Here is a 17,544-nt window from a genome sequence, read left to right as displayed (position 1 = left end):
CTCCACCGGATCACGCACTCCACCCGATCACGCACTCCACCCGATCACGCACTCCACCGGATCACGCACTCCACCCGATCGCGCACTCCACCCGATCACGCACTCCACCCGATCACGCACTCCACCCGACCACGCACTAACAGCTTCGGTGTACAGATCGCCAGGGCCGGGCAGGAGCGCCTCAGACTTACCGACCAGACGCCGGGAGAGATCTCACAGCCTCCTCACCTGTCATGATGATGCCGGCTGCAGCATTAAACTCCTCGGCTAATTGACGGGGGCTGCCCGAGCAGCCGCGCCTCGCGCTCTGGCCGCCTTCAACCTCAACGCGACCAACGCTGCTTAACACCCAGGATTCTCTCCCTCCATCCACATTGTGTCAGGAATGCATCATCGCACACACCCCCGCCCCCCCAGCACTGGCTCCAGCCCAAACACCGGATTAGATGAGAGATCAATGAACAGCATAAGCTCCTTAAAATGATGCCGAGCTTATTAGCCTTCCCTTTTGCGAATGGACGTGGGTCGGCGTTTTAAAATACCTGTAGCCAGCCACTCTCAGCAACAATTGGCAAAAGAGTCCCACATCCTGGGGTTCTGCACTGACACAGTAACTTAACAGGGCTGCAATAAGCAATACATCAAGGTGCAATCTCTTAAATTGGAATTGCTGGCAGGTTGCCCTATCCACCAATCACTGACATAAGGCGATGATAGCTTCGGTTGCATAGAATCCATCTACTGAAGAGCAGTTTTCAACTTACACCCAGAGTAGTGCACTGGCTTTGATTCCACCGTGCCTCTGTGTGTGTGGGTGTGTGTGTGTATCTGAGCACTCATTAGCTCATTCAAAGCGCTCTCATTTGCCGGTTCCTACCTCACAGTGAGTATCTACCCCTCCTTCGTTCCTCCCTCGTTCCTCCCCGCCCTCCCCCCACCCCGCACCCCCCACCCCCACCCCTCCTCACAGCCACAACAACAATACCATCTGGAGTCTTCCCAAGGCCAGCAGCAACTGCAGCAGACTTAGAGCAGAAACAACAGAAAGAAAAAAAATCCTGCCGCCCTCTTTCCCTTTTTTTGTCCTAATCCGTGGGCGGGATGCGGCGCCCCTGGCAAGGCTGGCACTTACTGCCCGTGAGAAGGTCATAGCCAGCCGCTTTCTTGGATATGACGGAGTGGTTTTGCTAAGGCCATTTCAGAGGGGGCAGTTAAAGAGTCAACCACGTGGCTGTGGGGTCTGGAGTCACCTGTAGGCCAGACCGGGTAAGGACGGCAGATTTCCCTCCCCTAAAGGGGCATGAGTGAACCAGATGGGTTTTTACAACAATCAATGATAGTTTCATGGTCGCCTTCACTGAGACTCGCTTTATATTCCAATTTTTATTAACTGAATTTAAATTCCACCACGAACCAGGTACCCAGAGCATTAGCCCACCCCCACCCCCTCTACCAGCTTATATTTCACCTCATTTCTCTATTTCCTTAGTTCTGATGAAGAGTCATACGGACTCGAAATGTTAACTGTATCCCCTTTTCTCCAGCTATTTTTGTCGTTGTTTCAGATTTCCAGCATCCGCGGTATTTTGCTTTGAACCCAGAGCATTAGCCTGTGTCTCTGGGTTACGGGTTCAATGACATATACCACCAGGCCGGCGGCTTCCCATAAAGTGATTAGCAATATCCTTACCCGGTCTGGCCTACATGTGACTCCAGACCCACAGCCATGGGGTTGACTCTTTAGCCGCCCTCTGAACTGGCCGAGCAAAGCCACTCAGTTCGAGGGCAGTTAGGGGTGGGGCAACAAATGCCGGCCTTGCCAGCGATGCCCACATCCCATGAAAGAATTTTTACAAAAATCTCTCGCACCCTCTCCCCCTCCCCAACCACCTGGCATCATCTCTCCAACTAGGCCCTCAATCTTCGAGCTCCAGCTCAACGCTTGCCCTTCTGAGCACGTTCTGGAATGTTCGTTACTGCAGCCAATGCTCAATAATTGCAGGAACAGTTTGTGGGTCCCACTTTCTAAAGGGGGCTTGCTCTGGGTCGGAGGTCACATTTCCGCCACTTGGGAGACAACTTGTAAACCCATTTTCGTGGCACACACATCCACAAGCCATCTGCTCTGGTGTTGTTTAGAGTAAAGGGGTAGAGTTTATTCAATGCATATATTGTATAAAGCCACGGTTGCACTTCCCAAATAATGCAATGATAATAATAATAATAAATAATTAACGCATTCTACATCAGTGTTACTGAAGGTATGGATCCATTTTGTAACTTCAAGGTTACAACACTAGACGATAAAGAAAGGCTTGCATTTAGCACTCTTCACCACTGCCAGACATCTCAAAAGCGCTTTACAGTCAATAAAGTGCAGCCGCTGCCATGAAACGGCAGCCAATTTGTGCACAGCAAGCTCCCACAAGCAACAAGGTGATTGTTGGACCAGAAAATCTGTTTTTGTGGTGTTGATTGAGGGATAAATATTACCCAGGGCACCAGAAATAAGCCCCCTGATCTTCTTTGAAATAGGGCTATGGGGGCGTTTACATCCACCCGAGTGGGCAGATGGGTCCTCAGTTTAACGTCTCCTCTGACACACAGCACCTCCGGCAGTACGGCACTCCCTCGGTGCTGCACTGGAGTGTCAGCCTTGATTTTTGCGCTCAAGCCTCGGAGTGGGGTTTGAACCCAAAACGTTATGAGTCAGAGACCAAAGTGCTACCCACTGAGCCACAACCGACACGCAGGTACTACTGCGATCAGAACAGCAACCCATTTGATGTTCCCAAGTGCCAGTTCTCCAGATGAGCGATTCACCGAGTGCCATTCTCCCACCTTACCCTGTAACCCTGCCCATTCTCCCTTTTCTAGATAATAATCCAATTCCCTCCTGAAAGCCTCGCTCGAACCTGCCTCCACCACTCTCTCAGGCAACACATTCCAGATCCTAACCACTCGCTGCGTGAAAAGGTTTCTCCTCGTGTCTCCGTCGCTCCCTTTGCCAATGACCTTAAATCGGTGCCCTCTCATTCTCGGTCCTTCCACCAATGGGAACAGTTTCTCCCTATCTACTCTGTCCAGGCGTCCCTCATGATTTTGAACGCCTGGACAGAGTAGATAAGGATCTCCTCCCAGCCTTCCCTTCTCCAAGGAGAACAGCCCCAACTTCTCCAATCCATGTGACTGAGGTTCCTCATCCCGGGAACCGTTCTCGTGAATCTTTACTGCACCCTCTCTAACGCCTTCACATCCTTCCTGAAGTGGACACAATCCTCCAGTTGAGGCTGAACCAGTGTTTTATACGAGATGGCCTCGTTCTGCACTGCAGCAATTTGTGGGTCCGTGAATTCAGGATACCAATTCTTTTTAGGTTTTTGAGAAGTAAGTTTATCCACACCAAGTCAACAACCCAACTTCCATCCGTACGCACTCTTCAGCTTGTTTTGAGAAGACGCAGGCTTGGGTCACACTAGCAGCGAGTGTTGAAGATGATTCAACCTCTTTCTACAGTGGGGGCGGGGGTTAGGCCTCCTGAGGTCAGAGTTCAGGCACAGAACAAACTTTTCCAAAGTTAAATCAAGATTTGATTGAGATCTCAGAGAGAGTGTCATAGCAGGAGGGAGGTCATTCTAAATTACAGCCGTGACTGCACTTCAAGAAGCGGCTGTAAGACACTTTGAGACGTCTGGTGGTCGCTATATAAATTCAAGTCTTTCTTTTCCGGAAAGGTCCGCTTCTAATTTTTGGACTGTCTCCCCTAGTCCTGGACTCTGCAACCAGCAGACATAGTTTTTCACTATCTGCCCTATCGGATTCTCTTAATATCTTGAAAACTTTGATCAGAAAACCTCCTACAATCCTAGTTTTTGTAATCTCTCCTCGCAATTCAGCCCTTGGAGTCCAGGTGTCATTGTGGTAAACCTTCGCTGCAGTCACTCCGAGGCCAATATATCCTTCCGAAGGTGTCGGGTACCCTGAAGTGCTCACAGTGACTCCAGACGGGGTCTAATTGGCCTTTGTAAAGCTGCAGCACAACAACTTCTTGTATTAAAGCTACACAAATGTCTTTGCTGCTTGTCAATCATTGGCGACCTGAACAAAGCACCTCCCCACAGGCCTATGGCCTGACCATGGGGCCTGAGGCCCTAGAGCATCAACCTCATCCTGGCTACGGACATCAAGCAGAACCAGTCATTCAGGAACAAGCCATTACAGGACATCCCTGCAAGAACCAGAGGGAAGGAAATGGGAAGTGGGCATCGCTGGCTGGGCCCAGCATTTATTGCCCATCCCTAATTGCCCCTTGAGAAGGTGGTGGGTGAGCTGCCTTCTCGAGCCGTTGCAGTCCATGTGGTGTAGGTACACCCACAGTGCTGTTAGGGAGGGAGTTCCAGGATTTTGACCCAGTGACAGTGAAGGAACGGCCGATATAGTTCCAAGTCAGGATGGTGTGTGGATTGAAGGGGAACTTGCTGGTAGTGGTGTTCCCATGTGTCTGCTGCCCTGGTCCTTCCAGGATGGTAGAGTTCAAGGGTTTGGATGATGCTGTCGAAGGAGCCTTGGTGGGTTGCTGCAGTGCATCTTGTAGACGGTACACACACTGCTGCTACTGTGCGTTAGTGGTGGAAGGATTGAATGTTGAAGGTGGTGGATGGGGTGCCAATCAAGCGGGGCGGCTTTGTCCTGGATGGTGTTGAGTTTCGAGTGTTGTGGGAGCTGCACTCATCCAGGCGTGTGAAGAGTATTCCATCACACTCCTGACTCATGCCTTGTAGACAGTGGACAGACTTTGGGGTATCAGGAGGTGAGTTACTCACCACAGAACTCCTAGCCTCTGACCTGCTCTTGTAGCCACGGTATTTATATGGCTGGTCCCAGTTCAGTTTCTGGTCAATGGGTAACCCTAGGATGTTAATGGCGGGAGGGGCTCAGTGATGGGAATGCTGTTGAATGTCAAGGGGAGAGGGTTAGATTCTCTCTTGTTTTAAGTGGTGGGGACAGAATCAGGCTAATCACTCATTCAAGAAGAAAACAGCCAGCGTGATGGGGTTCACGCTCACCCAGAATAGGAGGGGGGTTAAGGAAAGACCAAAATCAACTCTAACGGCAACAACAATACAAATACAGAAGGGCAAGTCCTTCTGTGAATATTAGCTCCTTAACAAGCTGAATGTTCACCCATGATGTGACGGTATGTGGCCAAGGGACACTGAGCAGAGGTGGCGATTTCCCCCAAAAGCGTCCTCCACCACCCCCACCGCTCATTCCCACCCCTGCTTCGTACACAGCTTTGTGCCATCAGTCTGTCATTGAGGGTCCTCAATGCAAAATGTTACAAATCCATTTAGCCTGTGAAACCTAAACCTCAGGTGCCGCTGAGAGGCTGCAATTAGATTAGGTTTTCGGCTGAAATTGAAACCATTAGTTCTGCGCTGACCCTTGACCTCAGAAAGTGCTTCCGAAATAAAATTACGCAGGGTTAAAAAAAAAAAGATTTGAAAGGCCGGTCAATGTAAGAGCCTTGAACAAATGGCCACTTCTGCTGAAATTGCAGCAGCAAATCCAAGTCAATAGCTGAAGAGAGGGAAAAGTAATGGGAATCACTGGTTAGATTCGCCCTTAGTGACAAAGGAAGAGACAGAATTAAGAGCACTCAAGGATTATATGGGCATTGGGTTAATTCTCTTTTCAAACCAAGAGCTCTCTTGTTATCCTTTGGGGTAAATGCACGTGACGATCAAAGCTAATTTATATATTAATATAAGGCGGCCACAATAAATTTACAGGGAATTCAGGAGAAACTTCTTTACCAGAGAATGTGAAACTCACCACCACAGTGGATTGAGGTGATTGGCGGAGAGGCATTTAAGGTGAAGCTAGATGCACACAAGAGGGAGAAAGGGATAGGGACTGCGGAAAAAGGTTCGATAAAGAGGAGTGGAAGGAGGCATGTGCAAAGTCAACCATCTACAAGGCACAAGTCAGGAGTGTGATGGAATACTCCCCACTTGTCTGGATGAGTGCAGCTCCCACAACACTCAAGAAGCTCCACACCATCCAGGACAAAGCAGCCCGCTTGATTGGAACCCCATCCACAAACATTCACTCCCTCCACCACCGACGCACAGTAGCAGCAGTGTGTGTACTATCTACAAGATGCACTGCAGGAATTCACCAAGGCTCCTTAGACAGCACCTTCCAAACCCACGACCACTACCAATTAGAAGGACAAGGGTAGCAGACACATGGGAACACCACCACCTGCAAGTTCCCCTCCAAGCCACTCACCACCCTGACTTGGAAATATATCGGCCGTTCCTTCACTGTCGCTGGGTCAAAATCCTGGAACTTCCTCCCTAGCAGCACTGTGGGTGTACCTACACCACATGGACTGCAGCAGCTCAAGAAGGCGGCTCACCACCACCTTCTCAAGGGTTATTAGGGATGAGGGATATACGCTGGCCCAGCCAGCGACGCCCACATCGCATTAACAAATAAATAAAACAGTATAATCACCAGCTTGGATCAGTTGGATTGAATGGCCTGTTACTGTGTTGTAAGTTCTACCTAAGTGTGGTACACAGCTGTACAAAGGACAATGCGTCAGGTTTGGCTCCTGACAGGTACCGAGTTAGGTGATCTCAGTGTGGGCGTTGCAATTGACCACAAGACCAGATAAGAGGGGGAATTTTTGTAAAAAAAATCATCCCACCCCCCCAACCCTGTTATTAAGCAATGGCTCCCAATGAGTCATTGGGCAGGATTTTCACTCCAATAAATAAATGTGAATCAACTTAAGGAGGAGATAGACAGATTTTTAATTAGTAAGGGGTTGAAAGGTTATGGGGAGAGGGCGGGAAATTGGAGTTGAGGCCGAAATGAGATCAGCCATGATCGCATTGAATGGCGGGGCAGGCTCGAGGGGCTGAATGGCCTACTCCTGCTCTTAGTTCTTATGTTCTTAAGATCTGGGAACAGAGGTCAGGACGGTTTCTGGGTACCAAGCTCACCCCGTGGGCACGATGGCATCCCCTTAATTGGCCTGGAGACAGGTTCGCCATCCAAACAAGGCCAACGGACAGGCACTCCAGAGTGAAGGGTAAGTCAGAGGCCTTCCTGCTGGAGGGGAGCATCAGCCTGCATTGGAAGGTGAGTAAGAGGGAGGAGCGCTTCCAAAGAGGAGGCAGCTTCCCTCCAATGTTTCCAGACCTAAAATTAAGAATGGCTTTTGCAGCCAGGCCGCTATGGTGGGAGAGGGAGCCCTCCTTCAGGGTGGCTTGTGGCTGCTCCTGTACCCGGGCAGGGTATGAGGGGGTCTCAAGGTACAGGGCCCCCTCCCACGGCCCCGAGGAACCTGGAAGCCAACTGGAAAATCCCGGTCAGTGGGCCTCCTTCAGGAGGCCTCAATGGACTCTTAATAGGCCTGTTGGCCGCCTGCCAGACCCGGGCAGGTAGCTCTGATGCCAAGTTCCCCTCAGCAAATCCCGCCTCTGCGAAAACTGACCAGAGACCAGACGGATCCAGGGAACCCGCACGCTAAATGGTTGGGGGTGGGGGGTGGGGGGGTGGGGGCTATTTTTCACTCCCGTCCACCTCCAGCCTCGATTCCAGTGTCGGGGGAGGGGGAAATTCCTGCCCATTGACTTTGCAGGGGAGGGGTGCCGTCCTGAGGGCATGAAAGGCGCTACACGAATGCAAACCTCTCGGCTTTCGCCCCCCCCACCCCACCCCACCGCTCCGCGTGCCTCAAAACCACTCGGATCGAGCTGCCAGCACTTGAAGCCGGGAGCGGGCGGCCGAAGGGTTTGACCGTGAGACAGGGGCATGGCAGGAGTCCTCGTGAGCTACTCCTGGGAGTTGCCCGTGGGAAGAAAGGACAACTTCAAGAGAAAAATAAAAGCAGAGCGGGGAAGCAGTTGGGCGAATGAGGCTGGTTTTATTGGCAGCGATGGAGGGGGGTGACAGCTGCTCTCACCTTCCATCGCCTGTGGCAACGCACAGACTCCTGTAGGTGACACTGCGAAAGCTCAGCTAATTCTGTATAATACCAAAAGCTGTTTCACCTACGACACCAGATGGCTGCAGTAGATTTAGCACCACGAGCTTCCCCCACCCCTCCTGAAGGGGACATAAAACGGGACACAGCAGATGACACAAGGTCTGAATCCCAATCCCCCCTCACCGTACAGAAGGCCAAAAGCACCCTTGCCTCCACGCCGCCCCCCGGTAACACAATCAGGAGCTTTTTTAATTCAGGTTGGGAGGCACATTGTTTCCACATTTCGTGTCGGGATGAGTTTGTTTTAAATCCCAGTCGATGCCCGAGTTTCAAGTTGCCAACTCTGGTTGGATGTATCCCTGGAGGTTTCAGCACCTGACCTTTCACCTCCCCCCTCCCGCCCCCCCCCAGTTGAATAGCCTATCTTCACATCGCCAATATTTTTACAATAAAAGGAGTGAATAAAGACACCATTTTTTTTACTAAGTGACTACTCTAGATTTTTCTCTTGGCCCGCTGCGGCAGTGTCTAAGGGATTAATGGCCCGGATCGTCCGGTCTCCGGAAGGTCGGAGGTCAGGCGCATCCCGGAGGATGCGCTACAGGACCCCTCGGACGTCCCAAACGCGCTGACTCCATCGGGATTGCCCAGGAAGTTGCAATTGCCGGTGGGGGGGCAATTCCCCTGCTCCCGGGGGCCCTCCGAGGAAGCCTCCAACTCGGAGTTAGAGTCGGAGACTTCGGACAGTCCCAACTCAGCTCCCTGGGCTTGTACCCAGGGAATATTAGGCTAAAAAATACATGTATAAGTTCTGGGTAACTATACAACTGGCCCCCCACCCCCACCCCCACCCCACACTGACTCCCCACTGACCCCACTCCGAACCCCTGACCCTCCGACTCCCCCAACCCTCTGCACCCCTGACCTCCGACTCCCCTGACCCTCCAACTCCCCCGACACTCTGCACCCCTGACCTCCGACTCCCCCCGACCCTCTGCCCCCCTGACCCTCCGACTGCCCTGACCTCTGACTCCCCCCGATCCTCTGCACCCCTGACCCTCCGACTCCCCCCGACCCTCTGCCCCCCTGACCCTCCGACTCCCCCCGACCCTCTGCCCCCTGACCTCCGACTCCCATGACCTCTGACTCCCCTGACCTCCGACTCCCCCCGACCCTCTGCACCCCTGACCTCCGACTCCCCCGACCCTCTGCACCCCTGACCCTCCGACTCCCCCCGACCCTCTGCCCCCCTGACCTCCGACTCCCCTGACCTCCGACTCCCCCCGACCCTCTGCCCCCCTGGCCTCCGACTCCCCTCGACCATCTGCACCCCTGACCTCCGACTCCCCCCGACCCTCTGCCCCCCTGACCCTCCGACTCCCCCACTCCTCGCCAACCTTCCGACCTCTCCCTGACCCTCCGACTCTCCACCTGATCCTCCGACCACCAACAACCACCCCCCACCCTCCCGACCCTCCGACTCGCGGTGACCCAACCCGATCCAATCTCACCATCCTGGCACCTACCACCCTATCCACTCTACTCATCCTGCCACCCTACCCACTGACCTCACTCACACTCGTTCACTCAACACACTGAAAAGCTATTTCAATGTCCCAAAAGTTTTTCAGTGTATTAGAGAACGAGGACATTGGAAAATACGGCAGCTAGTGCCGTAAAAGGGGGAGGGTGACCTGACTTCCCTGATGATCCAGCGCTCCGATGGAGGACTCCGAGATTAGGTGCACTCCACGCTTCTGAAGAGGCCCCTTTCCGACGTGTGGGCCAGAAACGTGGAGCTCCACCTCAGATTAACAAAACAGGAGTGAAGTGGCAGCCCGACAGTGATTGCTCAGAAGCTTCGGCCCGTATCTTTCATTTTCCGGAAGACTCCAGAATAATCCTGGAGGGTTGGAAACTGAAACCTGTCTGTTTATCTTTTTAAAAGCCGTACACGGCTGAAGACGCCCCACAGTTTGGACGTGTGCAGCCCGACAGAAGGGATTTGATCTGTCAGAAATCTGGCTGTTCAGCGGTTAGATGGTTATATAAAATCACGTTGCTGGGATGGCGATGGAGTGGGGAGGATCGTGTGGGGATAGGAAGGAAGTTTGGGGAGAAGGAGGATACCTTCTGTCCCCACTGCGTCCACCTACTAATGGACAAAGGGACAGATTCACTAGCTCACTTGCTGCACGGCTTTATCCGCAAGCTTTTGCTAATGAAATGGTACTTATCCTGTTAAATCATAGAAACTAGGAGCAGGAGGAGGCCATTCGGCCCTTCAAGCCTGCTCCGCCATTCATTATGATCATGGCTGATCATCCAACTCAATAGCCTGCTCCCGCTTTCTCCCCATATCCTTTGATCCCTTTCACCCCAAGATCTATATCTAATTCCTTCTTGAAAACATACAATGTTTTGGCCTCAACTACTTTCTGTGGTAACGAATTCCACAGGCTCACCGCTCTCTGGGTGAAGAAATTTCTCCTCATCTCAGTCCTAAATCAATCCCAAGCCAGTTGGTGAAGTATGAAACTAGACGCTAATAATTTTCTTAACGATAGGTTCATTTATTGAATGCAGCATTACATATGTCTGCGTCTACCCAACACCACAACGCCCCCACCGCCCCCCCAGCCCAGTGTCCCAGCAGTCTCTCTTTTATACTCTTTTGAGTTTAATTTATTCTTTCATGGGAGGTGCGTGTCGCTGGCAAGGCCAGCATTTGTTGCCCACCCCTAATTGCCCTTGTGGTTTGCTCGGCCATTTCAGAGGGGCAGTTAAGAGTCAACCACATTGCCGTGGGTCTGGAGTCACATGTGGGCCAGACCGGGTAAGGACGGCAGATTTCCTTCCCTTCCCAGAGGGGTTTTTACAGCAATCAATGATAGCTTCATGGTCGCCATTACTGACACCAGCTTTCAATTCCAATTCCAGAGTTTATTAATTGAACTTTTAAGTTCCACCAGCTGCCCTGTTGATTGATTGGCAAGAATCAGCACTCTCTTCACATGCAGTATAAATTGTTTCTCGAGAGTATTCTTGCAAAGTGTCCTGATGAGCGCAAGACGAAAAGTCATTTTGTCATTTCTTTTCAACAAAGAGAGAACGCTTTCCTCCAAGATGCAATTTTTCAGTTAAGTACATTTTCCATAACATTGTAGAATCATACAGCACAGCTGGAGGCCATTTGGCCCCACAGGCTGGTGCTGGCTCCCTGAGAGAGCTACCAATGAATTCCACTTCCCCGCTTTTCTCCCCCAAAGGCTTGCACGTTTGCAAAAATAGTTCTAAGAAATATTTGAACTCCAAACGACAGAAAGGCCTGCAGCAGTCTGGAGGAGTCAATACTGCCCTACTCAGGCTGCTGGGAGGTGGGGGGACAGAGAAGCTAACAATCCCGTGAATGAGATGGAGGTTGGAGGCATGGCAGACTATTATTTACTGAGGTGAACAGGAACCTCCAATGGCAACAGCTGACTCGAAATGTTCATAAATCCGAACGAGAAACTTTTAGCTCAAGTAATGCAAAACCTACGCGAGGATTTTAATGCATTGTACAACAACAACAACAACAGTGTGCATTTATATAGCATCCTTTAACACAGTAATATGTCCCAAGGCGCCTCACAGGAGTGCTATGGAGCCAAATTTGACACCCTGCTACAGGAGGAGATAGTAGGGCAGGTGACCAAAAAGGTTGGTCAGAAAAGTAGGTTTTAAGGTGTTTCTTAAGGGAGGAAAGCGAGGCAAAGAGGTGGAGAGATTTAGGGAGGGAATTTCAGAGCTTGGGGCCCAGGCAGCTGAAGGCACGGCCGCCAATGGTGCAGCGATTAAAATGGGGGAATGCACAAGAGGCCGGAATTAGAGGAGCGCAGATATATTGTAGATAAAAGCTACAGAGCACAACAAGCAACAGGGGAGGCAGTGGCGCAGTGGTAATGTCACTGGACTAGTAATCCTGGCTAACGTAACAGGGGTTCAAATCCCACCATGGCAGCTGGTGGAATTTAAACTCAATTAACAAAAAACAAAAGCTGCTGGGGGGGGAAAACTCAGCAGGTCTGACAGCATCTGTGGAGAGAGGGGCAGAGTTGATGCTTCAAGTTCCAGATGACTCTTCTTCAGGAATGATTAAAATCTAAGGTGAAAAGCCAGTCTCAATCAAAAACTAGAAATTCTGTGTGCATTTTCCAGGCCACTTTTGTGCCTAATGTTAATTTTGATCTGCACTCCAGACTTGGCTTAAATATAAAACATTTGTTTAATCATGTGACCATGTGCATCACTGGTTTAAAATTAGAATTTTCTTCTTCCCGTCACACTGGGTGGTTTTAAAGTTTGAGTCATTCAAATAAAACATTAAAAAAAAAGAAAATGAAATATTCTCATACAGCTCTTGTCCTTCATTTATCCCCAGCCACCCATCAGTTTCTGGTCTCGCCAACCACCAGCGACTACCCCATTCTATGGATTTCAAGATCCTCATCTTTGCTCATAAATCCCTCTGCAAATTTGCTGGCTGCCTTCTCTGAAACATTCTCAAGCCTGACATGCACACTCGCTCTTCTGCAGTCCCCAGCTCTTTCCACTTCATCTCTTGTGGTCCAACCTTCAGCTGCCTCATCTTACATAGAATTACAAAGGAGCAGAGACAGGCCATTCGGCCCAGCCAGTCCGTGACAGCGTTTATGCTCCACTTGAGCCTCCTCCCATCTTTACTCACTTAAATCTACCATCGTAACCCTCTATTCCCTTCTCCCCCATGTCCTTATCTACCTTCCCATAAATAAATCTATACTATTCCCTTCAACCTCTCCCTGCGGTAGAGATTCCACATTCAACTCACCACATTTGACAACACCTTCCAAACCCGCAACCTTTACCATCCAGAAGGACAAGGGCGGCAGACACATGGGAACACCATCACCTGCAAGTTCCCCTCCGAGCCACACACCATCCCGACTTGTTAAGGTTAAGAGAAACAGGTGATGGGTATTTAATGGCCTTTGAGCACATATAAATAGGGCACCCCAGTGGAGGGCCCCCTTCGTGGGAGTTCTCCCTATCTCCATCGGGGACCTGGCGTGGAGGGTATTGTTTTGCAGCAGGGCCGGGCAATCGGAGGCTAAGGTGGTTCACGGACTCCCAGGCCGCACGCGCTTTCTGCGGCCAAGGGGAGTCCCTGTTCCACACGTACACAGATTTGCCCGAGGTTGCAGCCCCCTCTTTCACTTTTCGAAGGGGCTGCTCTTCAATTTTTGGCTTTCAGCCCCACACTCCAGATCTTTGGTCACTGGGTGCGGAGAGGGTGCAGGGGGAGAGCTGGGGGGAGGGTGGGTTGGGGTGGGGTGGAGGAGGACCTCCTTGTAAAGCTGCTCCTGGGCCTGGCCAAGGTCCACGTAGAGGGCGGCCGAGGGGGTCGTCTGGCCCGACTGTCTGCCCCTCTACCGCCGGCTGTGTTCCAGGCCGGTTGGCTCTGGAGAGGGGGCACACGGCGTCCACCAGTACACAGGAGGCCTTCCGCGATTGGTGAGCACCGCAGGGGCTGGGGTGCCCCGGAAATGACATTTGGGTTTAGTTTTGTAAGTTTCCTTTCACGTTTTTGTTTTAGTTACAGTGCCCCCACCAGGGGCTGTCACCCCCCCCTCATTGACTTTTAGTTTGATTTATTGATCCTGTTTTCAAAAAGAGTTGATTAAATAGGGGGAACCACCTCCGGAAATGATATTTCGGTTTTAGTTAGCTAAGTTTCCTTTGACGTTTCGATTTTTGTCGTAGCCGTAGTCGTAGTGTCATCCCCTCTCATTTTATTGATTTTAGCTTAATTTATTGATTTTGTTTCTCTGAGAAGAGCCCATGAATGGGGCACCGCGGCCATATTTGCGGCTGGGTGGCACTGGAGAGGGAGCACACGGTGTCCACCGGTAAACTAGGGTCCTTCCATGATTGGTGGGCACCGTGGGGACTGGGGTGCATCATCACCCCCGCCTGGAAATGACATTTTGATTTAGTTTTGTTGGCGTCCTTTCGAAATTTTGACTTTTTGTTATATTGTCCCACCAGAGGCTGTCACCCCCGCTCCCCCCCCACCGCCCCCCCACCCCACTCTCAGAACAGTTGAAACCTGGCCGTGAAATCTGTGGCACAAATGTCTAAAAACTCACAATTAAATTGCATCCAAATTTAGACAATTCCCCAGTTTTGTAACTGGAACAAATCTCTGATTTTTTTTGTCCCTTCAAACCCTTCAAAAAATAACACTGGGGGGGTGTCGATCTTGAGAGGCAGGGCCCGACACGATGCACAAAAATTACAAAACCATCCATACTCAACTTATCACCTCCGCAATTATAAACAGAAAAGAAAGAATTGCATCTATTATAGCACCTTTCATGACCTCAGGACGTTTCAAAGTTTTTTTGCAGCCAACGAAGTGCTTTCAAAGTGTGGTCACTGTTGTGATGCAGGAAATGCGGCAGCCAATTTGCACACAGCAAGCTCCCACAAACAGGAATGTGATAATGGCCAGGTAATCTGATTGAGGGACAAATATTGGGCTTCTCCTGCTCTTAGGGCCATGAGGTCTTTTTAGTTCACCCAACAGAGACCTCGGGGGTGGAATTTTCCGGCCCTGTCACAGTGGGGGCGGGGCCGGAAAATGCGGCGAGCCAATCAAACGTCCGTTCACTTTAGCGGGACCAGGAGATCCTGACGGGGGTGGGGGGGAGGGGGGGGGTGGGTAGAGGCCAGAAAATTCTGCCTGGTTTAGCTGCCATCCCATTGGATCCGGCACCTCCAGCAGTGCAGCACTCCCTCAGTACTGCACTAGAGCATCATCAGCTTGGATTTCTAAGCCCCAGAGTGGGTTTGACCTCACAACCTTCTGACTCAGAGGCAAGAGTGCTAAGCACTGAGACACAGCCGACGCTCAATATATACGACAATATAGGGAAATTCCTAAAACCAATGTGTTTGCAACAGTCATGCCATGTCAAACAGGCCCCTTCAGCTGCACAAATAACAGTGAACTCCAAATTAAACCTGATGCTGCATCACAGATACAAAAACTCAGTACTGCTAATAGGTCAAAAAAGGCTCAGAATTCATCGTCTGTGCAGGGTAAATTGATTCAACTTTGCTGCCAGTACATGAGAAGTTATACACATGCATTTACTTCAAAAGTCTGTGGCACACGGCTCATGTGAGCTACTCGTGTGACATTTTCAGTCATGCATGAGCAGAGCATCACAAGAAAGTTGCAAAGTTTAAAGAAAAGGTTCATCAGATCATAAAGTTGTTGGCACAGAGCGTGGCAACAAGCCATCTTGCTTTGCATGAAAGAAGGTCTCTCCCCCCAAAAAAAACAGTGAAACAATTTTCGAACTTGACAGGCAAACGGAATTATGTACCATGACGTTGTCGATTGCGTCACAGAATCGCTACAGTGCAGAGGGAGGCCATTCGGCCCATCGTGTCTGCGCCGGCTCTCCGAATGAGCGATTCACCCGAGTGCCATTCCCCCACCTTCACCCTGTAACCTTGCACGTTCTTCCTCTTCAGATCATAACCCAATTCCCTCTTGAAAGCCTCGATTGAACCAGCCTCCACTGCACTCGCAGGCAGCGCATTCCAGGCCTTAATCACTCGCTGCGTGAAAAAGTTTCTCCCCGTGTCTCCATTGCTTCTTTGGCCAATTACCTTAAACCTGTGCCCTCTCGTTCTCGATCCTTCCTCCAGTGGGAACAGTTTTTTTCCCCCTTTCTACTTACTTACTTTGCAAAAAGAGCACACGTAGTTGACCAGTGATTTATATTAGTTCTTCTCATGTTTACCACTTGGTATATTCTATAAACCATTGTCCGCACTCGTGTACATCCTCTGTAAACATTTGACAGAGCTTCTGCTAGGTAGTGAATTTAAAAAAAACCTTACACACCAGCACAGTCCCAATTAACCCCCAGTGTAATGCAACAAACTTGTTCTCAGTCAGGTTAAGGCAACTATAAAAAGTGTGAGCAGTCATTACAATCCCAAGTTAAGAAAGGAAAGCAGAGACCCAAAAACTAAAGCTTTGCAAATTGTCAACCAGGTGGAAAAGGGCCGAGAGAAGAATAAGAGTCGACCCCAAGGTAATAATGCGCCCAAAGATGCACGTTTCCTATGAACTATTGGCAAAAAGTAACATTAAATGGCAGCCACGGGGCAGCTAAGTATACAGCACCAAACAGTCCTGCAGGCAGTACTGAAGTGAGCAAGGAAAAGGGAACCAAAACAGGTGGAGCAAGAAAGCTTTTGTTTTTTCAAAAGTTCATTTGAGCACCTCTCCAGCCACCGAAATTCAGACTACCAGGTACGGATTATTATGCATTAAAGCAGGATATTAATTCAACAGTTAATGCGTTTCTTGGCTTTCTGAACTCGAGAGCCCTACATTTGGCTTCTAAGTGCAGGCCCTGGCTGAAGGCCCCGGACGGTGAGAACTTACCAGTGCAAAACTGCAGCAGAGAGCTGGTGTCATACAGCCCACCATAGCCAGGAATTCGATCTGCCATCCCCCTTTTCTTCCAATCTCTTTTCAGAAGACAAAATACACAAACAAAAGCTTTTCTTCCTCCTTATTTCACTTTCTGGGGCTCCTTCTGCAGCCTCCAGTTACCATAGCAACCAGCTCCTTCACATGCCTTTGAATGGGGAAGAGAGAGAGAGAGAGAGAGAGAAAAATTCCTCAGTGTCTCCCGCACTGAAAGATTCATGTAGACGCTCTTGCTGCATCTTCTTTCTCCGAGGGTTTTGATCCCGCTACCATCTTTGTTCAAGAAGCCGACTGAGGACGGATCACAAAATCCTATTTTCATTTAAATAGGCCGGTCACAGCACACCTAAGGATGCGATATGATGCTCTTCCTCAAACTCCAGCTCTCGCCTGGCTTCATTCATTGCAGTGAGCTCATTGGTCTGCTACCTGCATCTGAGGCTAATTTATTAACAAACTCTCGGCTTACTTCACCTTTTATCAGCCAATAAACTGCCACTATCTTCACGCACAGCCAAAAGAGCTGATAAACTAGGCGTGAAATCGAATTAGCTTGATAAATGGTATTTGATGACAATGTTCAACAAACTTGAATGTTTGGGCTCAAACCTTTTCTGATGCTGCCTTCATAAGTTAACCATTTCGTGACCAGGGTCATTAGAGAAAGCATCCCATCGCCGTCATGGAGTAAAATACAAGTTAAAATATGCTGTGGTTAACATTGTTTGCCTTTTCTGCCTGATTCCACATCTATTTTTGTTGGTGCCTTCAAACATTCTAACATATTAACAGCGGGAGCAACATTGATAGACGTGGCCGGGAAGAGTTACTGATCCCTGACAGTGTAGGGCTGCTGAGTTGGTACAAACTATTGAAAAGGGGAGCTCATGGAAGGGAATGACTACTCCTGTTGTTTCCGGCACCGAACCACTGCTGACCTTTGGATCCTCTCTGTCCCAGTTTCCCACAATGGTGCTGGCGCTCACATTGAGTCGAGTGA

General features: G+C 50.2%; 1 protein-coding gene across 2 annotated transcripts in view; it reads right to left on the bottom strand.

The window, feature by feature from the left end:
• Positions 1-16,954, bottom strand: part of LOC144671338 (echinoderm microtubule-associated protein-like 1) — a 41,339-nt gene extending 24,385 nt beyond the window's left edge. The window contains exon 1 of one of the 2 annotated variants that reach the window (XM_078533172.1): positions 16,497-16,954. In XM_078533172.1, coding sequence (XP_078389298.1) covers positions 16,497-16,563 — 67 coding nt within the window. In that variant the 5' untranslated portion in view covers positions 16,564-16,954. Of the gene's footprint in view, positions 1-228; positions 513-16,496 lie in introns of those variants that run through there. The other variant, XM_078533173.1, reaches the window with a different exon arrangement.
• Positions 16,955-17,544: the final 590 nt, after the last annotated feature.

Source organism: Cetorhinus maximus, chromosome 32 (assembly GCF_964194155.1).
Source record: "Cetorhinus maximus chromosome 32, sCetMax3.hap1.1, whole genome shotgun sequence".
NCBI lineage: Eukaryota > Metazoa > Chordata > Chondrichthyes > Lamniformes > Cetorhinidae > Cetorhinus > Cetorhinus maximus.
The sequence above is the reverse complement of the archived record's forward strand: the minus strand, read 5'-3'. Positions and strand labels throughout refer to the sequence as shown.